The following is a 25,547-nucleotide window of genomic DNA, read 5'->3' as shown; positions in this document are numbered from 1 at the left end:
CTTGATGCCCGGTTTATCGCCCTTGCCATGGACCAGGGAGACACCTAGATGTCTTCTCAATCTCCCTCCCTTTCTCCTTCTCATGGCCTGTCCTGCCAACCTGTCTCTGTCCCTCTGCCACTGCCTCCTTTCTGCCCTGGTCTCCCGCGTGGACCGTTACGACGGCTTTTAGAAAATGCCGTGGGTTTTCTCTCTCACGCAGGACCGGCAGAAGCGTTGCCCCAGTGAAGTCTGCGGGAGGCCACGGTCCCTGATGCCCACAGCAGGGGCTGGAGCTCGGTTACGCTGTGGCCGTGCTGTCTCACGCCCCCTCCTCGGCTGGGTCGGGAGTTCCGGGGGGAGGCCAGAGCTGTGTCTCATCTGTGGTGTGTCCTCTGTGTATCTAACACAGTATGTTTCAAACTGGGTGCAGGCTACTTTGTGGAATTCAAGTGAACGGACATGTGAGTAGGGGACAGTAGCCCAGAAAAAGCTAAAAAATAAAAAGTAGAAAAAGAGAGACGTATCTTCTATGGAGTCCTTTAATTCTTTTACATGTTTATGGTCCTATAAAAAATTGCGTATGAGTAAATCTTTAGAAGCGATTTTCTGTGGGTGCTCTGGGAGGTGTCTGTAACTCTGGTGTCAGAGCTGAGTCCCCACGTCACGTGAGCAAAGGTGAGGCGAGGTGTGATCTGACCGGGTCTGCGTGAGCAGGTTCGGGTGCAGCTGGTCAGGACACAGGCCTCGTCTGACTGCATTTAGACGCTTCTTGTGAAAATATGGAGTCAGGAGGATTGCTCAGATGAGAAGGCACTGATGTTCTACTTTGATGTCTCAAAGAAACAGTGCACAAAGAAGCCCTTTCTTCTTCAAACATTACTGCTTGGTCCTAATGCCCTCTTTGTAGATGAGGACAAGAAGTACAGAGCGTGTCACCCGCCCCGCGACACACAGCTTGTTAAGACTGAACTCGAAACGTCAAACCCAGGTCTCCGTGGAGACAGAGGAGCTCAGGGTTGGGACGGAGGTGGGTTTAGGTCTGAGCTCAGTTCTCTGCTCGGACCAGCTCAGAAAGCTCTGAGCATCTTCAGGGCGCTGGGTGCTGTGCTGCTTCCCGGGAGAGGCGGTGACCCTCTGGCCTTCATGTCCCTCATCTGACAACAGGGCCAATACCCCCTGCAGGGTTTATTGGGATTAGATGGGTGCCAGCCAGCGGGGTGCCCGGCCGCAGGGGGTGCTGGGGCAGAAGCTGCTGTGGGTGAAGCGAGCTACCCCTGCTCATGTAACACACGGGCGCGGCCCCTCTCCAATCCGCTGTGGCCGCAACACTGCGCCTTTGCCCACAAGGCGGTTCTGAGAAACATGGCTTTACTGTTGCCAGGGGCCACTTGCAAACCTGGAGCCACAGTAGCTTCTACAAATACGTCACCTGAAAGCACTCTGCTAAAGCTGTTTTCTAAGCTACGAGCTTTTCTCTGTACTTCCAAGGCTGACCGTTGTGATGGGGAAGCAACGTCACCACTCAGCTGGTCATTGTCACAAACAAGCCGAGCTATGACATATCCCCCCCATAGAAACCGTGTCTCACGGAATGAGGAAAATCCCTACCGCCTTAGACTTGAAGTCAGGATCCGACACAGAGCCATTTCTGAAAATGTGCCTTTCTTCTGAGCCATCCATCCTAACTCTACCTAAATAGTTGGCATACCTTATGTGCCGAGAGAAAGATAGACAAGAAAAAGGGCTCATCATTTCAGTTCTGAAAGAAATTTAGTTGTCTCCATAGGTCAAGCGCATATTCTCAGAACTTAACTAATTAAAACGGGTGTGTAAGGTCCGAACCCACCCAAGTTAAACCCTCTTACTTAAGATCTTATTGTGTAGAAATGTCGGGACAACATGGAATAGATTTTACGAGTAAAATGCAGTAACACGTAAGTACTGGTTCGCGGAAGTGGAGAAATTCAGATAACTGTGGGCAAGAGACGTCTCGAGGCCATTTGCCTCCGGGATTCAAAGCCGTGTAGTGCTGCATGGATGGCTCAGAGACTATCTAAATTCAGTTCTACAATTTGTGAGGAGAAAAGGAGAGAAGTGACTGGCTTGGGGGTCACAGAGCAAGTTAGAAATGAAGTAAGGACCAGAGCCCCGGCCGGCTGCTCGGGGCCCGAGCTGCAGAAAGCAACACTGGATGGTGAGCCTGGGTCCTGGGGCAGGTCTACGGGGACCACGCCGAGGAAATGCTGGAGGCTGCGGGGTGGGTAGAGCCCTGGTCCTGGCTGAGCTGCCCTCCCGGACAAGGAGGGGACACCTAAGTCAGGTTGCACTGACCAGAGATGGAAATGACAGAGGCGAGGATGCAGAAACGAGTCACAGGTGTGCGCGCTCCAGGGCGCTGGTGAAACACGGACTTACTTTCTGGAGGGACCCTATCTTTGTGCGGGCATCCGGACAGACTGCGGTGATGTGGATAAAGCCCGGTTACGTGGCCCGTTCCATCGCACCCGGGGGTGGGGCACTTGCTCTCTTTCTTTTCTGCTCTCGAGGGATCTAAAAGCGACAACAGGTGTCAATAGAATGAATTTTTTACCAGCTGAAGACAAATGTGAAAATTTAACAACCGAAGAGACCTTGATCAATAAAGAAACAAAGCAGGTGTCGGGGACAGACTGTGACATCCGTGGGTAGTTCTTTGGTTTGGGGTGAATTTTTAACCTTAAACGATGTAATCATGAATCATAACGTATTTTACTTTCGACACTAAAGAGAAAAAGGCTCTCCCTACCTGAACTCTTGATTAATTGTTTCCCGTGTGTTACATGATAAGCCGTTGCTCAAAGAAATCAACATAAATAATGATGAGACAGTGACCTTCTCAGAGAACAAAATGTTTCCGTGATCCTTCAGCAACTGCTTCGTGACATCCAACCAGGAAACGTAATGCCATTTAAGCTCTTGAGCAGAGCTTCTTTCTTACTGAGCGCTCTGATTGCATGTGCTACTAGTTGCACAGTTTTACCTGTGCTGACACTTCTCCTGCAACACTGTCCTTAGCACGCCAATTCAGCGCTTTTCTCAAGACCAGCTGAACTCTCAGAAGGCACTGCAAGCAAATGACCGAAATGGTGGAAGTCCCACCTGACAGAGGTGATGGGCAATCAAAAATGTTTCAGAAGCTGCTGGAGCAATAATTTGTTTTGATCTCCTCGTCTGTACTTGGAACCAGAGGCAGGCTCTGACAGCTGTGCGTGCATGCACAAAACTAAGAGGTGATGCTTCTAGGCAGCCCGTGGGCTCTGCAGTGCCAGTCGGGGAGGAGCAGAGCAGACGTTTGGTCAAAACTCGAATGGCACATGCCAGAAATGCAATGGCCTTGCTAACAAAATTATTTCTACATCCAGAACTGACCACAGTTCATAAATGTGCAGAAAATAACTCCCAAAACCCAGACCAAATAGTCCCAGGAGTGTGTGCAACACTAGTTTTGAGCCCGTTTTCAAAACCAGGTGCACAGATGATCGATAGATGGCAGTTCCTAGGAGTTTGGCCCAGGGATGCTATGGTTAAAATTTCTTTAAGGCTTTAATATTTTTATAGTGATATCTCTTTAATCAGGCCAATCATGATCACTGGAAAATAGATGTTTTACTTTTGGCGAAGAATTCATTTTATATCAAGAAAAAAGATTGGTTTAAAAATTTTGGAACTTTTATGGGCTTTTTTCTCAAGTCATTCATGTGAACTTGAAACAGACAAAGGACTCACAGGCATATATAAAGACTTTTATGTTTATATAAAAACCCCTCCTTTTATTTTTAGCTAACATTCTATTCTCTGAAATGTGTCTTTAAGGTCCTGGAACCTCTTAAACCGGTGATGGCGTTGAGGGTAGTGTCCTAGATATAACAATGGGCTGCTTCCCACCATTATTTATAGATAATCATCTCTGAAGACAAATCTAAACCTATGCTGTGGTGACTTCATTTCTAAATATCTTATTGGAGCTTCTCTTACACGTGCAACCGAAAAGCTCAGCATCTTATTGCCTTTTGAGTAATTTCATAATAATAGCGGTACAACTGAATGAAGGCAAATGTAAAGTAGTAAGTGCGCAGTAACAGTTCCAAGGAAAATATTAGTTAAGGTCATAAACTAGAGATATAATTTAAAACCACAGACTAGATATAAAGGACTCTTAAAGGATAAACGTAAGCTCTACTAGTGACCATTAAGCGACTCTTTTTCACGAGTATGTTTACAGTTTCCTAACAAATTATATTAGTTCACGATTGCGAAAGTGTTCTGAAGTTAAGCACAGATTTGTGCAAACGCCGTGTGGCTCCGTCTACTGCAGTTTTGGAAACATCAAGTGTGTACTCTCCTCTCGATGCCTGCGTCCTGGTGGAGGCGTGTCTCCTCTGCCTTCACCAACACCCCCAACCCCTTGCTTTCTCCCTTCTTGCAATCCCAGTTCATCTTGAAAGCAAATCTTGGAACAAACGTTAAACAACCAAGCAAGCAAACAGGCCAATGATTCAACCAAAAACCCTGCAACGATGTCTAGAGAAAACTGTGTGCTGTGTTTAGGCTGCACCCTTCCTCCCTTTCCGTCAGCTGCTTGAGGAGAAGAAAGACAGAGGACGTTGTGTGATGAACTTGTTTTTTTAAATATCTTTGGGTCGCTCCACGCAGCATGTGGGATCTTTGTTCCCTGACCAGGGATTGAACCTGTACCCCCTGCACTGGAAGCTCAGATTCTTAACCACTGGACCGCCAGGGAAGTCCCTGTGATGAACTTCTTTTGTTTCAGCTCAAGCTTTTGGAAAGGTTACTCATTTATAATTTAAATCAGTTTGAGAAGATTGTGTATGAATGAGAATTGGTGTGAGTGTTCTCTCCATGTTTAATAAAATACCAGAGAAGCTGACAATAGATTGATGATGTGCTATGTGCCTGTGTTGGTAAGAGAGCACATAGCTTTTTTTTTTTTTTTTTAATAAGGAGGGCATTCAGCTCTTTGCCCCATTTTGCTGTCCTTGCTTGGCTTTATTTATTTGGTTTTGAATATAACTACGGACGTCGTCAAAAGAAATTTGGAAGTGATGTGGACCACACTGATAAGAAATGGTGACTCACTTTGATCAGAGGAGGAAGATCTGGAAAAACTGGGGAGAGGCAGAAATCAGTGCTTTCCGACTCATCTGGAAAGTCCAAATCCCCAACCCTTCCCCCATTTCGGGGGCAAGAAGCACATCCTGGTTCGGGGCTTTCACCGTTTGTTGCCATGCTGTCCCCATTTATTCAGGGGAAGCGAGTGATTCGAATTCCACTTCTTGCCAAAAACAGAATAAAAGAAAATAACAAGAATAACAAAACAAAATGGGTCAAAATCTACAGCAAGCTGGTGGGTTGAAAGGAACCACAGAGACCAAAGAAGGCACGGCAGCATTGGGTCCACGTGAGCCCGCATGTTCCCTCAGTAAGTAAAGCGCTGCTTTCTCATGCCCAGACTCAGTCCTGAAATGCACCCTGCAGAATCCCAAACAGAACGCTACCGCATTTGTCCACCGGAGCCAGCCCATGAGAAAGGACACTATTTCTTCCTAAAAGTGTCTAGTTCCTATGTGAGTCTCCAATATCCAGCTAAAGATTTCTAAGAGATTGCACTCTAGAAGCTGCGTCTCCTGGTCTCGGCAACACCCAAAGCAAGCTTGATGCCTCACTCCGTGGCCTTTAACACATGAGCCTTCCTCAGTCTGGCCTGCACCTGCTTTACTGAAACGATGGCCAGCACCCACGCACCGGCCACATCCAGAACCCGACGGGCCTCTGGCTAAGGTTCATCTCCACCTGGGGTTTGGTTAGAGCGAAGCCCAAGGTGCCCCTGGAGGCACGTGCACACATGGAGAGGAGAATACACACCTGTGTAACCGCAGAAGAAGGAGGTTCTGATCCTTTGAAGTTTCCGTAGCAACGGATTCTCAAACCAGATTCTTGAACCTCATTCTAAGGAAACTCAATATTAATCAGAAATGGAACAATATACAAAACAGAAAAACATTTTGGTACTAATATGGAAGAATTTAGGGAATCACCAATTTCACCCTTGAAGGTGCTTCTCACTTAGTTCTGAGAGTCTCGTAATTGAAATATTCACAAGGTCCTACACGAGGTCAAATTATCATCCACCTCGTATTGAAAGAGGATGCAGCTGTTACTGGAAGCATGAAGTCAATCATTCAGGGTGGAAACATACGTATTAGGTGTAGTGGCTCCGTATGCATGTGGTTGAATTTACAGATCTATGCAAACACGTGCCCACAAAGTTCACAGGTGGAAACCTGGTTGGAACTATCACAGTGCCTGGTTTCGAGTGTCTCCCAATAAAGCAAGCACCATAACTGTTTCCATGATGGAATGGAACAGTGAGGGGGTGAATACACTAAAGGGATGGTGACTGATCTGCGCCTGGGACACACCAGGCCGTGCGTAGCAAACGGTTCCCATTCCTCACTACCTTAAGATAATGAACGTGCCGTCACTGCCCTTGTCTTACGCTATCAGTCATCCTGTTACTGTTCAATTTCTGTCAGGGGTGTTTTCTGTGGGGGAGGTTTCATCGATAACTGACATTTGATGATCATTTTATAAATCACGATGCCACCTATTCAATGCAATTTACCCAATACGTGCTTCATCCCTGATGGACTTTTTGTCACATAAACCCCCGCCACTCCACACGGATTGCAGGTCATCTGTAAGAACACAGGCTCACCCTAATATTTTCCCTCACGTGATGGGCTTGTGCTCTGACCCTATCTTTCCAAGGCATGCGTTTTCCACTGAAACGTCATGTTATCCAGCTGCTTTGTGTATTTCTCAGACAGATATTTCATTTGCTCTTCAGAGACGTAATCACAAAATATAACTCTGGAATCAACTCTAAGAAACATGTGTGCGTGATGTAATGGAGTGGGATGCGCCCCCTGCATCGTAGCCCCTAATACCCCTGACAGCTTTACCCTAGCGCACGCTTTCATGAGGCAACTTACGTTAGGTAGAAATATTACCTTTACCATAGTATGGCTTTTTGACATGGCTGTCACCGGACTTAGGCTTCCTCTCCTCCCCGGGGAGCGGTCGCGGTGACTGGTCCTCGTAGGACCTCAGACTGTCCCTCCTTCCTGCCTCCACCGCCATCTTCTCCCTCATGGCCTTGGCCCGCTCGGTTTCCAGGGCAATGGCTTTCTCCAGGAGGGTCAGGTTGCCCTTGGTCATGTCGAACACCTCCTCCGACCTGTCCGAGTTCACAGAGGTGGCGTCGTCCTCTCTCTCGCGGTACCCATCCTCCTTGACGCAGCTGGAGAAAGTTCTGGGTCTGGGGCTCAGCTGCTCCTCCAGCCTCATCAGATTCATCATGTCCGAGTAGCTGCGGTCGGGCGTCCTTCCTGGGAAGTCGTCGTCCTGGCGGCCGTGTGGGCGGGGGCCGGCACCGGGCTGCGGAGGCCGCTCCTGGGGGCTGCCCTCGCTCAGCTTGCGCGCCAGGTCGAAGCACTGGTTGCGCAGGCACTCCAGGCTGCTCAGACACACCTCCTCGTCGCTCTCCTCCACCAGCTTCTCCGCCAGCCCATTGTTGGCGGCCTTGCCCAGCGTCGTGTAGTTCAGGCTCCTGCTCTCGGGCGGCGCCAGCGCATCTGCGTAGCCGCGCTCACCCGCGTGGTCCCCCAGCACCGCGCCGTGGCCCTGGGCCAGCAGCTTCAGCGAGTCCACCGTCTCCCTGACCACGTCGCTGTCCAGGTCCAGGCTGAGCTCGCCCTTCCGGCCGGGGGTCTCGTTCTTGTCGCTGTCGTCCTCCAGGCTGTGGGACGTGTTGCTGTTCATCTCTGACTCGGTCCGCGCCCGGTACGCCGCGTCCTCGGCGATCTTGCCCAGGTTCAGCAGGGACTTGGCCACCAGCTCATCGTAGTTGTCGTACTCGTCATTATTGTTGTCATCCTTCTCCGCGTCCTGCATTATGCGAGCGCTGTGACAGTTCAGCTGATGGCCTTCTGCAAAGAAAATGAAAAAAAAAAAAAGGACAAAGAAGAAAAGAAGAGGAAAAAGTGGCTAGAACTTGTAGCTGCAACAGTGCGGACGGCGAGCTCAGGGCACGTGTTACGCCCAGCCCGTCACGTCACAGGACCCGGAGGCCCACCTGTAGGTCCAAGGACAGTGGCAGCAGAAAGAAAACGCGGTGCGCTCACAGCACGGTAGGCCATTAAAACACCTGCTGCAAATGACGAATTTCCTGAATTAATATTCAAAGCAACCACTCTATAGGATAAGTATAATTTTAAAATATTACTTTTCCATTACTTCTAAATGTTCAGCATCACTTCTTTTATTGGCCTTCTTTATTGACAGCCCAACCAGACGCATAATAATTATGCTCATCGTATGACTAGGCTTTCTAAGAGTTCGTGAACTCGTCGCCGACTTGGAAGCAGATGTGCACACCGATCGCTTTTAAACTGTTTTCACGGTGATGCTCTGGTTCTGGAGGGTCCTGCAGGGATGCGCCGACACTGACTCTGGGCGGTCAGTATCAGGAACACACGTTGGGGCTGGGAGTGGTTTTGAATTTTCTACCTTAGTGACAACTTATCAAGATACACTGTGAAGCAAGAGGAATGCCCCAGCCAAAGCTTAGAAGGGAACTCTGATGCGCTGAGGTATCTCAGCAGGTTGGAGAGGGTGGGTGGGGAAAGTACGCAGTGACCAGATGCCCACGAACAGCAGGACTCTGATGACTCGGTGCCACTGTGACACACTACCCAGCACCCACCCCACAGCCTCGGGAAAACTGTGGTGAGCTGGCGGAAACAACCTGTGAACAAGTGTCATATCCAATCTCAAAAAAGATTTAGGAAAACTCAGTAAAAAAAAAGGCCAAGTTAAAAATGACAGGAAACCCCCGTGTTTCATCTGAAATGTATTCCGTTCAACACTAAAGGCATAGCTGGGATGATTCTCTCCCTTACGTTACGTGACCGCTACCACGTATATTGCAAAATATAGACAATACTAAATGGAGTCTCAGATGGACCCCACCCCTACTTTAGTTTGCATTTGGTTAACTGCCTGCCATTTTCAAATATACTCTTTGTTTCTATGATTAAATCAACCAGAGTAAGAAGAACTTTTAAAGCTTATTAATGAGGAAATGAGGCGTATTGATTCGTAGAAGGTGCCAGCTAACTCAGAGCTGACTCAGGGCTGACTCAGGGCTGACTCAGGGCTGGCTCAGGGCTGACTCAGGGCTGACTCAGGGCTGGCTCAGGGCTGGCTCGGAGCTGGCTCAGGGCTGGCTCGGAGCTGGCTCAGGGCTGACTCAGGGCTGACTCAGGGCTGGCTCAGGGCTGACTCAGAGCTGACACAGAGCTGACTCAGAGCTGACTCAGGGCTGGCTCAGGGCTGACTCAGGGCTGGCTCAAGGCTGACTGGCTCAGGGCTGGCTCAGGGCTGACTCAGAGCTGGCTCAGGGCTGACTCAGAGCTGGCTCAGGGCTGACTCAGGGCTGACTCAGGGCTGACTCAGAGCTGACTCAGGGCTGGCTCAGGGCTGACTCAGAGCTGACTCCGGGCTGGCTCAGGGCTGACTCAGAGCTGACTCAGGGCTGACTCAGAGCTGACTCAGAGCTGACTCAGGGCTGACTCAGGGCTGACTCAGGGCTGGCTCAGGGCTGACTCAGGGCTGGCTCAGGGCTGACTGGCTCAGGGCTGGCTCAGGGCTGACTCAGAGCTGGCTCAGGGCTGACTCAGAGCTGGCTCAGGGCTGACTCAGGGCTGACTCAGAGCTGACTCAGGGCTGGCTCAGGGCTGACTCAGAGCTGGCTCAGGGCTGACTCAGAGCTGACTCAGAGCTGACTCAGGGCTGACTCAGAGCTGGCTCAGAGCTGACTCAGGGCTGACTCAGGGCTGACTCAGGGCTGGCTCAGGGCTGACTCAGGGCTGACTCAGGGCTGGCTCAGGGCTGACTCAGGGCTGGCTCAGGGCTGACTCAGGGCTGACTCAGGGCTGACTCAGGGCTGGCTCAGGGCTGACTCAGGGCTGACTCAGGGCTGGCTCAGGGCTGACTCAGGGCTGGCTCAGGGCTGCCTCAGGGCTGCCTCAGGGCTGGCTCAGGGCTGGCTCAGGACTGACTCAGAGCTGGCTCAGGGCTGGCTCAGGGCTGACTCAGGGCTGACTCAGGGCTGACTCAGAGCTGGCTCAGGGCTGACTCAGGGCTGGCTCAGGGCTGACTCAGGGCTGGCTCAGGGCTGACTCAGGGCTGACTCAGGGCTGACTCAGGGCTGGCTCAGGGCTGACTCAGGGCTGACTCAGAGCTGACTCCGGGCTGGCTCAGGGCTGACTCAGGGCTGACTCAGGGCTGACTCAGGGCTGGCTCAGGGCTGACTCAGGGCTGACTCAGGGCTGGCTCAGGGCTGACTCAGGGCTGGCTCAGGGCTGACTCAGGGCTGACTCAGGGCTGACTGACTCAGGGACCCCGAGTGTTTTCTTCATGGATTTTGTGCTGTCTCCTCGAACAGGCTTTTGTTGGTGAACCGGGTTTGGACATCGGCACATCAATAACAGAGAACAGCGTCCTTGCAACACACACACAGAGCCAGCACAGTTTTGAAATCTAACACATCTCCCCAAACCTCAGCAAGTCAAATCGGCCGCGTATAAGTCAGAGAGCACCACTAATTGCACCAAACAAATATTGTATCTCTTCTGGATAATTCCTAGGAATCAATCTCCTTAGAATAAGGTACGCGTTTTCCCAAAGACCGTCAAGAGGGAGGAAAACAAAACCAGCGAACGCATCAGAAATCCCAGGGAAGTGTTCACCCAACATGCACACCCGACACAGCTCAGGGCTAAGCTCTCAAGACTCAAAGGCACCCCTGCCTTCAGGGGCCCTTGAAAGTGTGACTTATATTCTCCTCTCAATTTATGCACTTTTGTCTTTACATCCGTGGGCTGATCAGAGAAGCGGCCTCTAGATAACCAGGCTGCGTCACCTCTGCACGAAACTGGCGTTTTGGGGGAACCAGCGCCACTGCACCCACCAAGAACCAACCACCAGATGAACCTACATGTTGTGGTTGAAAACAAGGCACCACGTGCAACCGCTGGAAGCATTTTGCAAGTTGATTCTAGGCAGAAGCCGAGTCAGGTAAGAGGTGGCATTGTCCTGGTTTCCTCCTCGCTCTCTCCCATCACGTGAAGAGCTTGGAGTAGGAGCGGGTCAGGGCAGAGAGGCTATGCCCTGCACCCTGGCATCTAAACCACCGTGAAGGCTGCACGGGAGCCTGATGCTGACGGGGCCCACAGTTTCTGAAGCTCCCCACCTTCTACCACACTTGTCATGTGCATGATTTTCATTAATTCTCCAAATTCAGAATCTCAGGATGAGCTTCCACTCATTTGCTCCAAAGAGGAAGTGGTTTCCCCTCAACGTCACACAGAACAGGGACGTGGCTCAGCTTTCCAATCATACACTGTTCATGTCTCCACTCCTTGCCAGGTGACCTTATCGCTTTACAAGGAGATTAAAGGAAGGTGGACACGCTTCTTCACGCGGCCTCCCGGCCACACAGGCGAGGGAGCCTGTGAACAAGCTGGGGGGTCCTTTCCCTTCTGAAGACCTGGACCCTGCAGGCTGCCCCTTGCTGCGTAGCCACATCAGGGTGACAGTCACGGGGGAACTTATACCTCCTGGTCCAGGCCGGGCCTTTGCTGTTACTGGCTGGGTGACGCTGGCGGCCCGAGCCAGGCCTGAGCCCTCACTGGAACCACGAGAATTCTGTGCCGCATAAAGACCCGCACAGTGAACGAGCCCTGCACGCCTGGTGGCAGGTCTCCGGGGAGGCCGGGCCCACACAGCAGACGTGGAGGACTTTGCGTACTTGTAGGAGAGATCTGGGGACAAGGGACACTGGGTTAGCGTCGGCGGAGCAAGGCTCAGCTCTCCCTCCTGGTCACCAGCTTCCATGCCCCCCGAGGCTGCCGGATGGGGATGTCTGGAGAGACTGCACGAGAGGCTGGAAATCCTGGCAGGTTAATGGACGTTTTCAAGTTATTGGTATTTAACTCTTCCAAAACGCATGTGAGATAAAGTCCAGCCTTAATGATGTGGGCGGATGGAAGGGATCCACCAGGCAGCCTGTCAGCAAGAAGCTTCTAAGCTGCGGCCTCCAGAATTCAAATCATTCACCGCGAGCGTCTGGAATTCCATCTCCGGTCTCGTGCTTTCAGGCAGTTTACCCCTCTAGCTGTGCCTTTCCTGCGGCTCAGAATGAAATGGCCCGCGTGTGGAAGTTGGCTGCGGGAAACAGGCCAGAGTGTTCTGGGCCAGCCAGGCATTAACAACATAGAACCGACAGTCCACGAACTCAATTGCCAACCCAAAGAGATTCAGGAGTCAGTGGAGGAGTTCTTCCTGTGATCGGTGATCCAGGAAACAGGGAGAGTGCACTTGTGATGAGAAAAGGCATTTTACCAGGAAGTTATTTTAAAGTTCAGGCCCACATTCTAAATAAAAGAACACGGCTACTCAGACAGAGGTTTAAGGAGAAGGCCAAGGTGTCTCAGTGTCCTTTTGTTGGTTTTCTATCTCGAGCCTCTTCTCTGGCAAAGCTGTGCGGTAACAGGAGGGAAAGGCACCTGCCGGTGGGGGCCGGCCCAGGGGTCTGCCTTTGGGAGGGGCTCATAGGATGGCCGCACCTGGGTGGAACTTGGAGGAGACCCGGCCCGCCCCTCCGAGGGGAGGAACCTGTGCCCAGAAGCGCAGGCGGTTCAGTGGCTCAGGGTCTCCCTAGTGTTTCCTCATCAAACAAGAACCTTGTTTTTACTGTAATTACATGCATTTTTGGATTCCTGTGTGAGTGCTGTAAAACGTCGTAGGTCTGAATTTTATCTCCTTTGAATCAGATTGTTATAAACAATTTAGGCTCAGTAGCTAAAATTAGAAAACCAAAAGCATTTCTTTCAAAAAATGGAGCCGTGTGTGGTATTTTGTCTCCATCTTCACGACCGGAATTTGCTGTGGTCAGAACTCTGTGGATTATAACTTTATAAATACAAGCACTGGCTTCGTTTAGTATTTTGTCTCTAAAAAATATGTCTGACGCACCTTTTAATTCTTTCAGTGTCTAGTCCTAAACCTGATTGTGTTACTACTGTTCTTTCTAGCCATTAAAATAGGCCGTAGGCCAGCAAATAGAAAACTGGCTTAAAAAAATAAATAAATAAAATACAAGAATACAAATACAGGAAGAAGAGACACTTCTTCAAAGCAGAAACTGCTCCAGATTTACCAGGTCAGAGAAGACATGGTCTAAGAGTCCACCCTCGTGGGTTTCAAATCACCAAAGGCCACAGTTTCTTACGGCATTAATAGGTGTTTCCTTTTTGATTACAGAAATAAATATCAACATTCACTTTTGACTTGTAACTACAGAAATGTGATGATATATTAGATCCTAATGAGAAGATGACGGTGTTTTAATAGCCGCAGCAACTGCAGGAGAGAAGCAAAAGTGGTGATCATTGCACACACCCCATCGAGTGAACACAGAATAACAGCCCCGGTGGTCAGTCTCGTGGCCTGCGGCTGTCAGTCCTCATTTCATGCCCACAGGGGCCCTGTGAGAAGGAGGTGTCACCTACTGTCCTTCCGAAGGTGACACCACGGAGCCCCAGAGAGGCTGGTGTTTCCTCCACATCATCTTGTTGCTAGGTGACAGGGCGGGACGCCATCCCAGGATGCTGGGCCAGCACGGCCTCCTTCCACAGCAGCCGGACCTGCCCGTCCTCGCCGCCACGGCCCGTTCTAGACCAGCCCCAGCCGGGCGTCCAGCTCTGCACCCACCACGGTTGCTGCCTGACAGCCACTTGGAGCTGCTGTTGCTGTTCGGAGCCTTCCTCCTCTACGCTGGTTTGCTGAGGCTTGAGGGCTCGTTATAGCACCAGGTGTTGAGATGTCTGCCGGAATTGCCAGCTTCGTTGGCCTGTCACCTACGAGGGTCCTGAATGGCGGAGTTGAAGTCCATTCTGATGCGGAGAAAAGGTTTGGAAATTAGGAACATCTTGGACTGGGTTCATAGGACCAGCGTCCTGGGCAGCGTGAGGGGACCGAGTGGGTAGGAAGGTGGGAGGGTCAGGGACACCCAGGCATGAGGTTGTGCAGAGACGGGGGAGGGAAGGACCAGAGGACAGACCGACCCCCTCAGTGATCCATGGACTTGGACCCTCTGAAGACACGTAACTCCTGCAGCCCTGTCCCCAAGACCAGACGGAGCAAATTCTGCAAATACCCCCGACCCTCTTTGAGACGTTGTGGACCCTTTCCCTCTGTGGTAGGAGGGGCCGTCCCACTTGCCCAGGCACTGCTCTTACTACAGCTTCTGCCGGGGGGGCGCCAGCCTCGGCCGCCTGAGGGGGTGAATCCTGGTCACAGCCCTTCTCCCGTGGCCAGCACCGGGGCCCTGGCAGCCCTTCCTCCTCAAGCTCCCTGTCCCCATCTGAGCAGCGGGGAGCGGAGCTGGAGACCCCCAGGACCCCTTCACACTAACCCCCCAGGTTCAGTGTGGACGAGAGGGGAATCTCGAAGGTGAGGGTGGAACAGACGGGTGACCTGGCTGGAAGATTCAAGGTTTGTCACCTCTCTAGACTTACCTGTCACATTTTCTAGTTCCAACTTACTTAACAGTGTTGTTGTTTGTCTTGTTTTCACTTTGGCGGGGAATTTCAGACTACCCCCCTCTCTTTTCACAGTTTTAACAGTGGTTTCTGGGTGATTAGAGGTAGTTGCTTTGTTCTCAACGGTGCGCGTCGTGGGGGGAGATGATGTGGGTGAAGTGTACGCGGTCCCCAGACCTTTTTTCTGAGCTGTGTGTTGTTGCTTCTGTGCCTGTTTCCAGGCTGCGGCCTCATCCCCACGCCTGCCCGCACTTGGAGCGGCTGGACCTACCTCTCCCCAGAGGAGCGGGCTTACTGGGCTGGGATTTGCCCCTGTCTGTGTAAATCAGCTGATCCCGTGCAGCAGGACACAGGGTCCCCTCCAGCCCCTGCTGTCCCCGGGCCCGGGAAGGATGCGCCCCAGCACAGGGTCGCTTCAGGAACCCGCCGGCTCCCCTCTGAGCCGTGCGCTTCTAACGTGTTCCCGATCTCAGCTCCCGGCCTGGCCTGAAAGCCTTCCTTAGCCCGAGATGAGCCACGTGGGAGAGACCCGCGCATCACGTCCGGCGTCTGAGGCAGAGCAACCCTCGGGGGCAGGCCGGGGCCGGGGAAGGGGCGGCCGATTCACTGCGGCCGCGTGGCTCTCACGCGGTACACGGAGGCCTGGGGACGCAGGCCTGAGGAGCTCCATCCGTCGGCATTTACTGGGTCAAATATCGGCTTTTCGAGATATCTTCCTCCAACTTCAAGATGCCAAAACTTCGGAGAGGACGACATAGGACAAGTCTTTACCAGATCACGGACAGACGTTCTAATAGTCACAGTTTTGCTTAGGCCACTTCTGACAGGCCTGTGGGACACGAACAAATGCAGCTTCTTTATTCACTTCACCGCTGTTCGGACCAGAGGGATGAGCCCAGGAGGCGGGGACGCCACCGCCTAGGGGCCGGAAGAGAAACGCACGGCAAATAGCTGTAATCAGTGATGTCAGCTGGTGGCCAGTGCTGTGAGGGGCCGGGCGGGCAGGACAGGGGCCACTTCAGGTGCAGCTGGGCCAGGCTTGCCAAGACGGTGGCCTCTGGGCAGAGACCTGAGAGATGAGGGGACCGCATGCCGGGAGGAGGGGCTGCGGCGCAAAGGCTGCTGGGCCTGAGGGTGTGGAGTTTCAACACTATGTGATTTTAATTAATTTAAGTTAAATTCAAACTCAACAAATATATATTTAAACAACCCCGTGTGGCCAGGGGCTACCATGTTGGCCCATGCAGGGCCAGCACATGGAAATTCAGTGGGAGCTGAGCTCTGATTCTGACTTTTATAAATATATATATATATGTAATTTATATGTGGACTTAAGTAACACAGATATAAACCGCCCCCCACCAGATCACTGTGCGGTCGAGGAACAGCTCTGTGGCGTCTGGGGCCCCACGGCGGTGCCTGGCTTGGAAGGTGACAGTCTGGTCCCGACCCGACTCCCGAGAGCTGCGTCTGCAGTGCAGGAAGGATGCCGCAAGCACAGAAGGTGGTCCCAGCACGTCTGTTGCATCGTCTCCAGGGGAAAGCCCGCTGTCTGGGCTTGTGGTGGAGGAGGGTGGCCCGTGTCCGCACGCAGCCCCTGTGCATCTCTAGTCCAACCCTTCCTGTCACCTGCCCTGTCAGCACAGCTGAAGGTCACGGCCATGCATCCCCTTTCACGCCCCGAGTCAGACCTCACGCGTGTACAGTCAGCTTCCCGGGCCCAGAGCGAGGCATGGGGGCCCGGGCAGAATTCTGCCAGCTCGACGGCATCCAAAGCACAGGCTAACGTCACTACAACAGCTCAGAAGAGGATTGTTGGCTTCTTTGTTTTATTTATTTATTTATTTTTGCAGTACGCGGGCCTCTCACTGTTGTGGCCTCTCCCGTTGCGGAGCACAGGCTCCGGACGCGCAGGCTCAGCGGCCGTGGCTCACGGGCCCAGCCGCTCCGCGGCATTGTGGGATCCTCCCGGACCGGGGCACGAACCCGTGTCCCCTGCATCGGCAGGCGGACTCTCAACCACTGTGCCACCAGGGAAGCCCAACTGTTGGCTTCTTGATTCTAGAAGTTGTCCATTTCATAAGCTGAAACATGATGTAAAAATGTCCTTTGAGCTAAATGAGATAAACTGAAGGAAAAAATAATGGTTTTCACAAGGGATCCAAGTTGCATAATAATTTTTAATGTAGAATGTGTAAGTTATGCTTCTTGAAGTTTTTATTCATTAGGGATCTTAATTAACGGAATGCGAGTGAATAAAGTTTTATTTGTTCACTAAGTTTTGAGGACCTTTCTACTTGATGACATTTTAGGTATGTGGTTTATCTAAGTTTGGAGACTAAGAAATAGGATAGTCATACCCCCCAATCCAGACAAGAGCTATTTGAAATCAGTAGTTTTCAGGCTGAGACGGACTGAAACACACTAACCAACTGCATCCCTCTCTCTCTCTCTCTCTCTCTGTCTCTCTGTCTCTAATCACACACGCACACATGCGCGTGCACGCACACACAGCTCGGAGACTTTCCAAATTAACTGGACGACCTTGAACATCCCTGGCCCAGCAGAACAAGGTTGCTTTTGCTACTGCTGATGCTGTAAACCAGGGAGTAGAAATGAGTCTGCGCAAACTTTGGTCCTCCTGTTTTACATACTGGTGTGATGTGGTCATTCCAATGAGTATGTTTGATTGGGAGGAACTTGGGAGGCGCGGGGCCCCCGTTCTTCTCTTCGACCGTATTCAATCCCCATCAGACAGAAAAGGCCTTTCAGAAACACTACCACGTTCTTTGGTAACCTAATCTAAAGCTCAACAATCTTCAAATCTGAAAACTTTTGTTCTTGTTTTCAACTCAAACCTTTAAAGCCTCCATCTCGGCTTATGGCTTCTAATTCTGCCCTTTGTGAGGCACGATTGCATATGTGTTTTCATGTACACACTCCTCTTTCGTGCTATGTTATCTGTGTTTCTTTTTGGCAAAGCGTGGTATCTGTTTAGCTTTTGTGTCCCCGTGGAACCCAGTGCACTTCTGTGTACACAGAAAACACATTCCGTTGTTTTGAAGTGAGCTTTCACCAGGCCCTGAGTCTTTTAAATTAATGCAGCTTTGATGTACCTAATATATTTGCTTGGTATCGCCATGGACCTTGGGTTCCATGAATTACAGACAAGTTTGTGCCTGAGAGAGGAGAACCGTGCAAAAGCCACCTGAGTTACGGTTGCCACTTTGCAGCTCTGGATGGCTCGCCTCTCCCCAGTATCTCTCTGGACCACACCTGCTTTAAAGCTTAGTAACCAAGCAGTGAGGTGAGCGAAAGGCAAGTGTTGTCATCCTAATCTCTGGATGCCAAACTGAAATCCAGGGAGAGTGAGGGAAGCAGGGCTACGAGACATGCCTTCCCACCTTTATCCCACCCTCTGCCACGCTAGCATTTGGAATAAAAATCAAATTAAGGGGCTTCCCTGGTGGCACAGTGGTTGAGAGTCCGCCATGCCGATGCAGGGGACACGGGTTTGTGCCCCGGTCCGGGAATATCCCACATGCTGCGGAGCGGCTGGGCCCGTGAGCCATGGCCGCTGAGCCTGCGCGTCTGGAGCCTGTGCTCCGTAACGGGAGAGGCCGCAACAGTGAGAGGCCCGCGTACCGCAAAAAAAAAAAAAAAAAAAAAAAAAAAATCAAATTAACACAAAGAAATAAGCTGGTCATCCCTTCAAGTGGACCTTAAAAACAAATGGAATAAAGAGCATTTACTGGACAAAGTCCTGTTACCGTAGTGGTTACCTGCTTGTGCGTTGCCACACTGTGTTATAATTTGCTCCATTGCCTTGCTATTTGATACACAGTGTGCAGTTCTCTGTCACTGTAACGGTTGTGATGACAATTTTCATCTTACTGCACAATCAAAATGGCATTGATAGGCATGAACTCCAGAGGCCGGGCCTGAGCAGGGAGGTGGTCACCCAGGCCCGGTGCTCAGTCGTGTGACCTGTGCCTCTCGACTTGTGCCCTATCTGTTAAGTATATGTGATGTCATTAAAAGCTTTTAAATAAAAAAAAAAAAATTGAATAAAAATGTGTTAGATCTACTCTCTTACATCTATTCCTTATTATTATGTGAAAAGAGACTCTTGCCCGTACTTTATGCACGTTGCTTGCGTCTCAAATGTACACGAAGTCACCTTGTTAGCAAGTTTTCTGGTTTGTATTGAAGAGTCTGAAAATTTATGAAACATAACATATAATTATATTTTCTAATTACGCAAAATTAGTTTGCAAGAAGAAAGTTTAATTTTTATCATAAACTGATACCTAGAAACGCCTCGTTCTGCCTTTACTCATTTCTGAGTAGCAGAAGCATCCACTCAATGTATTCGCCTACCAAACTGCCTAAAATAACGCTTTCATGGATGGAGGGAGAGATTAATTTTTAGGATGATAAAAAGTCATCATATTCTTTCTCCCGACAATGCACAGTTGAGACCTTGCCTACTAAACACACCTTGGTTTCTCCGCTGGTCACAGAACTCACTGCGTTTTCTGCTGACTGCAGGAGAAAGCTGGGGGGCTAATTTTGATGCACAGTCTGTCCGTATCTCAACTTGCTTCCTGCATCAGGGCCGTTTCCTGAGAATGAGGTAAGAGGTAACTGGCTGATCAGTGCGAGTGCCTCATCGAAAGGGAGTCTGGGGAGATAGGAGGCCACAGTGAGAGACCCTCACCCTCCTCATTCTGTCCTGGCTTATGGAAGTTCAAGCCCATTGCTTGCAAGTTGTCATGATGCTTTAATAACATGGCACCCAGGGCATCATCCTGTGTGGAATAAAAAACACCCTGGAAACGTGGTAATTAAAACAAGAGTTGTGTCTGTGAGGGCGGGTTTTGTCTTGAGTTCCCTTCAAAGACAGATGAGTTTCTGCAGAGAAGCTGGATTACGTATGGATTTGCTCGCTGGGGAGGCAGTGCAAACAGAGCCCATAGTCAGAATGTGACAGGCACTGACCACACCATTGTGAAGGTATCCACGGATGGGAGGAGAGGCGAGCTGCAGTGACCTGACCAGAGTCTGCTGGGCTCCACGTCTCACAGGCCACTCAGCCTCTGGTCAGCTCACTAAACCCTGCCCAGAGCAGCTTTGCCGTACACTGTACATTCTCAACGTAAGTATTCACATTGCCCTTCAAACCTCCCAGTTCCTTCTTAGATGTGACCTTCCAAGGAGGCCACCACACATCTGTGGCTAATTCACACACAGAACAGCATGAAGCCAGAAAACCTCTAGAAAAGGAAGGTGTTTGCATTTCTACCTAATTTAACCCAATGGCCAAGTCAATTGTCTTCAAAGTTGAATTGTCCAGAAAGTCCCAAGATTCAATAAAGAGTAAGCAAAGAAAGGACCTTACTTATTTACAAATGTATTTCAGAAACAGAATATATTAATAAACAGTTATGCAAACTTATGGTTACTGGGGGTAAGGGGGGATAAACTGGGAGATTGGGATGGACATATACACACTACTATATATAAAATAGATAACTAATAAGGACCTGCTGTATAGCACGGGGAATTCTACTCAATACTCTGCAATGGCCTATATGGGAAAAGAATTTTAAAAAGAGTGGATATATGTATATGTATAACTGACTCACTTTGCTGTACACCTGAAACTAACACAACATTGTAAATCGACTATACTCCAATGAACATTAAAAAAAATAAAGTTATAATCAGAGCAAATCACACAAAAAAGAAACAGTTATGTGTTAATAAAGGCAGTGGACATGAACATTTCTGTCATCTGGACAGCAAATTGCTATGCTCTTCCTCACAGAATTTTCTTTCCTGTCAGTGGGCAGATACAATATATACTCATAAGGAGATTTAAATACATACACTTACTTTATACACACATATGTGAGTCTCTCTATTATTTAAAGATGTATTCTTTTTAGTGGGCTGTAGTATGAAAATAAGTGTAACTTACTAGGCATTAAATAACCATTGAATCTATATTTCTCAAATTATAAGACTCTGAAAAGGTACTTCCTATATACCATGTAAAAAATCTGCTATTAGAAAAAGCTATGACCCCTGAATAATAACTTTCTCAACTTTAGGATAACGAGGGAACTTTAAGCTCATAATTACACCTTAGACCATCACATGCATTTTGAAAATAAAATTCTTCATGCAAAAGACCAGCCTATGATAGGTCAACTGGACAAAATATAATTCTGATTAATTAGTGATGCATTTAATGTAATCTGAAATGAGTTACTCAGATAGCAATTCCTGTTCTTCAGATGAGCAGAGAGTGATAAAGAGAACATGAGCTCTGAGGTAAGAGAAACCACCGACAGAGCTCGACCATATATCTGTCACCTGCTGAAAATAACCTTATCTTTCTGAGCCTCAGTTTCTAATTAGCACAATGAGAGTGAAGTAATTTCTACCCTGCCGTGTCTTACACAATCACCGTGAAGATCAAACACAGTGTGTACATGACTATACTGACTGGAAATGTACATTATTAGTAATATTTTGGTTCACGTGTAACTACAACGCCAGAGGACTCTTGGAATTGGAATAAACACCTAATTTGCAAGTTATCAATAATAGTCCTTCTGTACTCCGTGGGCTCCTGTGTAATAATTTGGTGGTTTATAAGCATTTGTTTTCTCTGTAACAAGACCTCTCAATAAACTTCACATTCCAGTTTATAACAGAGGTGGAAGATGGTAGAAGTAGTCTGAGACTTTATAGCGACTAGGGAGGCTGAGGGCAGCTTAAGCTTCGTCCGTGCGACTCCATCTGCTGCCCTGGTTTCCCCGGGTGGCCATCAGCTGCGGTGACAGGCCCTATGAGCCGGCCCTCGGCGCCCGAGATGCCTCCGCGCGCCGAGTCCTGCCTGCCTCGCTTCTCACTCTGTTAACTGTCAGTCACCGTCTGTGCTTCAGTTTACTAAGAAAGAGGCACAGTCCCCCTTGGAGAGGATCTGCTGCTGGCTCAGCAACGCGACAACCGCCAAGAGTGTCAACAAGGGACACGCAAGACCGACTTCGAGATGCTGACCCAGAACTCTGGTCACCAGACACAGAAAGTACCTTCCCCAGTTTTTCAGAAACAGTTTCTGCCAATACAAGGAGGGGACAAAGACATACAACGTGGGGTTTCTCATGTTACAGACATGGCTATGGGGCAGACACTCACACAGACTGATAGTGATTTTGGCACTAAACGTAGCCGTCAGGTAAAATAAAACGCATTTGGGAGGACGTGAACATGGGAGATGGATGGATAATCGAAGCCTGATTGTCGTAAGTCACACACAGCCAGGAGTTTGATCATGTAAAATGAGCACTTCATCAGCAGATGTGTCTCCTTGATCTAGAACCTTCCTGAAGATTCCTGACCCTGGGGGTTATGAAATAACCCACTGGATAAGCCACCTGGCATATCTTTGTGTGATATTGGCTACATGGGGTCTTGGAACACCTGTCCGTGGGCTCCTCCAGGGGAGATTTCTCCCTGTAACAGAAGAACTCGGTGAAACCTTCTCCGGGAATCAGGCCTCGGAAATGGTTTCTGCTTAGGGGGGATGCTTTTGTTTGACTTGGAAATCAAGCAAGGCTTTGGGCCTTCCTGCACAGAACTTAGAGCGATCAGAGCCACAGTTCAGGGTCCATCACATGGGCTACCTTTGATCCAACGACTCCTTGGGACTTAGGACTTGATGAGAGGCTGTCTACGAGGGAGTAGCTTATTACACCTTACTGCCAAAGTATTTGGTAAAATGGACATATCTGCCTTACAGCAGAAGAGGTAGCCTGATGATCCATAAATGGCCACCACGGCGGAACCTCTCTTTAGTAGTTTTAGTTGATTCCTCTAAAGTTCACAGAATAGATGATTCTAGAAGGTGCTTAGCTGGAGAATCCAGAGCTGAATATGAATTCTGCCACCAGGGACCAAGGGTTGATCATTCATTCATCCTCCTACTGGGCATTTTCTTTCTGGAACCAACTTCCTTACATGCCTCCGACTTGGGCTTCATGTTTGCAGAACACTGAGTGCTGGTCACCAGGCAGGGTGGGTCACATAGTCAGACATTCTGGGGCCGATGTTATAATTATGCAATTGTTTCATGGCTCTATCACGCCCCCTTGATTATGCCCACTTGCATGAATTTTCCTAGAAAAATGTCTTTATCTTTGGTTTGTTTTCTCACTTTTTTTTTTTTTTTTTTTTACGGTATGTGGGTCTCTCCCTGTTGTGGCCTCTCCCGTTGTGGAGCACAGGCTCCGGACGCGCAGGCTCAGCGTCCATGGCTCACGGGCCCAGCCGCTCCGCGGCATGTGAGATCCTCCCGGACCGGGGCACGAACCCGCGTCCCCTGCATCGGCAGGCGGACTCTCAACCACTTTGCCACCAGGGAAGCCCTGCTTTCTCACTTTTTCAAACAACTCTAAGCGTTCAAGTCAGAGTGAATGAAGCCAGTGCAGTCACATGCTAAAGCTGTTTCGATAAGCCTGTGATCGCTTTTTCAAAATACGTCATTTTGCACTTTTAAAAGTAGATTATTTAAAATATGGCCCTAAGTAAATTAAAATGGAAAGTTTAATTCTAGCAAACGGAGAGCAGAGCCTAGACTCTGGTTAAGGCACTTGGTTAAATGATGCATATGTGCAAATATCTCCGACCCTAATTCACCACACCCACAAACATCCATAACTTCAAATATTAATGTCTGCCGCTTTCTAAACATAGAACGAGAATGTGAAGGAGCAGTATTTTATACTATCTTCATAAGAAGCCATGGTTAAGGTACAAATCATGAGTCAGCCTCAACAACGAACGATCTCACCCAGAGCTACGCACATGTAGTACAGGGTCCAGAAACAATTTGCCAAATTGGTCGATTCTCCAACTTTCCACATATTTTATTACCCAGAGCTGCTGTTTTTAATACTCAGCATGAAAGAGCCATCGTCTCATTAATGACACCACGGTCTGCTTAGCAGAGCGCATGGTGTGTCTGTGGGTGTATGCTATTGCTACTCCTTAGGCTGTCTCCGCGCCACGGCCTATAATAACAAGACGAGAAAAGTAACCTGGGGAGACCAGATTTTAATGCATGAAGTTTATGCATGTGTGCGTGCGTGCGTGCGTGCGTGTGTATGCATTTATATACAGATACGTTTGTACTATCCATGTAAGTTAAGCAGTCAGTTGTTTTCATAAGGACCCTAAACTACAGTAACAATCGAGTATTCTTTCATAAAAGCCAGGTTTCCTGGAACAAACTAGTGTAACCCCTGAAGGAGGAAAGTTGATTCATGCCCACTCCACGGGATTAGCAACAACCAATTCACACCCGCCTAATCTAAAAACTCTCTCTCCATCGGCTGAAACCATTGTCCTTTGTGTTGAGGAATTAGCCTTTCTCAGAATTCAGATTCTTGGAGAGCATTGAGACCAAGGAAGAAGTGTAAGGGAAAAATATTCCCTCCACTTTTTCAACCTGCTTTGCCATTTCTCTGGGGCAAGCTCTACACCAGAGAAGCCTAGAACTAGGCTCTTCAGCGACCTCCCACGTCCTTCTAGAAAAGAAAGGACTCCTGTGAAGGGACTGGCTTTGAAGTCCTATTTCTGAGTCTGGCACTAACAGTAAGCTGGATGTAAACACACAACCACCTGAAATTTTTGCCCAAAGATGCCACTACCCTGCGCAACGTGCCCTTCATGTGTCTGTCTCCCCGGATCGGAAAACACAGCTCTTGAGCATGGAGGCAGATGACGGGTTGATTCATTGCTTCCTTACAGCCGGCTTCCTCCTCGGACCCATACCTGACGGCCCCTAAAGGAAAGCCTTGGCCACTGACGGACAGACCTACTTCAGCAGCTCCTGCAGCAGGGCTCACACAGGCTTCCGGCTCCCGGGAGGCACGTGGGCTGCCCGTGCCAACACCACAGCCACCGGAGCGGCTCATGACGGGGATCTCTCGGGTGGAGCCTCCGAGAACAGGCAAACTGAACTCTCTGGATAAAAGTTGCCGAGCTAAGCAGACGTGCACACCACAGATATTTCAGCAGACTCTGGGGATGACCAGTCTGAGTGACAACGTGACCGAAGCAACATCTAATGTCTGATGGATGATTTAAAGAACTTCTCTAAAAGGAAAGGGAAAGACACACGCACAACCGCGCCTCCCAGCGCTGCCCCGGCCGCCTAATCCCGTGGGCATCAAGCACGCATGCGCCACGGCCGCCGGCCCGGACCATCCTCCCGGAAGCGGCCCCGCCCACCGCTCGGTCCCCGCCACCGCGCTGCAGATTACCGTTCTCCTCGTCGTCGTCCTCGTCGTCGTCGTCCTCCTCGTCGTCCTCGTCGTCGTCGTCGTCCTCGTCGTCCTCGCCGTCCTCGCCGTCCTCATCCTCGTCCTCGATGTCCTCGTCCCGGCCCCCCTCGTCGTCGTCGTCGTCGTCGTCCCGCGGCTCGTCGTCCTCGTCTGAGCCGTCCTCCTCCTCGGCCTCGTCCTTCTCGTCCCCATCCTCCGTGCCGTCGCTGTCGTAACACTCATCCACCGACGAGCTGTCCGCTTTCACCGCAAACGGTTTTCGCTTGGGAGCCGGTTCTTGGGGCTGTTTGTCTTGTGTTTTTCTTTTTTTAGCCAAGGGGCAGCCATACACGCTGTTAGAAAAGAGAGAGAAGATCTGAGTTACTGTCTCTGAGGATCAGGGCGACGGGAGCCCCGGATGAAGAGGCAGAGGTTCGGCACGAACGCAGAAAGGATGTGAGCACACGGACTCCCACGAGTGCGCCGGCACCTGTGCACAGAG

At 49.9% G+C, this 25,547-nt stretch overlaps 1 protein-coding gene across 27 annotated transcripts in view; it reads right to left on the bottom strand.

The window, feature by feature from the left end:
* The window catches only part of MYT1L (myelin transcription factor 1 like), a 407,540-nt gene that overhangs the window by 90,533 nt on the left and 291,460 nt on the right, over window positions 1–25,547 (bottom strand). For 21 of the 27 annotated variants that reach the window (XM_060309910.1, XM_060309903.1, XM_060309902.1 and 18 more), the window contains 3 exons: window positions 25,046–25,398; window positions 7,053–8,030; window positions 2,398–2,532 (listed from right to left, as the gene is read on the bottom strand). In XM_060309910.1, the coding sequence (XP_060165893.1) occupies window positions 2,398–2,532; window positions 7,053–8,030; window positions 25,046–25,398 (1,466 nt within the window). The remainder of the gene's footprint in view (window positions 1–2,397; window positions 2,533–7,052; window positions 8,031–25,045; window positions 25,399–25,547) is intronic. The other 6 variants (XM_060309912.1, XM_060309923.1, XM_060309924.1 and 3 more) reach the window with 2 other exon arrangements.

This window comes from Globicephala melas, chromosome 12 (genome assembly GCF_963455315.2).
Source record: "Globicephala melas chromosome 12, mGloMel1.2, whole genome shotgun sequence".
In the NCBI taxonomy this organism is placed as follows: domain Eukaryota; kingdom Metazoa; phylum Chordata; class Mammalia; order Artiodactyla; family Delphinidae; genus Globicephala; species Globicephala melas.
This window is presented reverse-complemented; position numbering and strand designations above follow the sequence as displayed.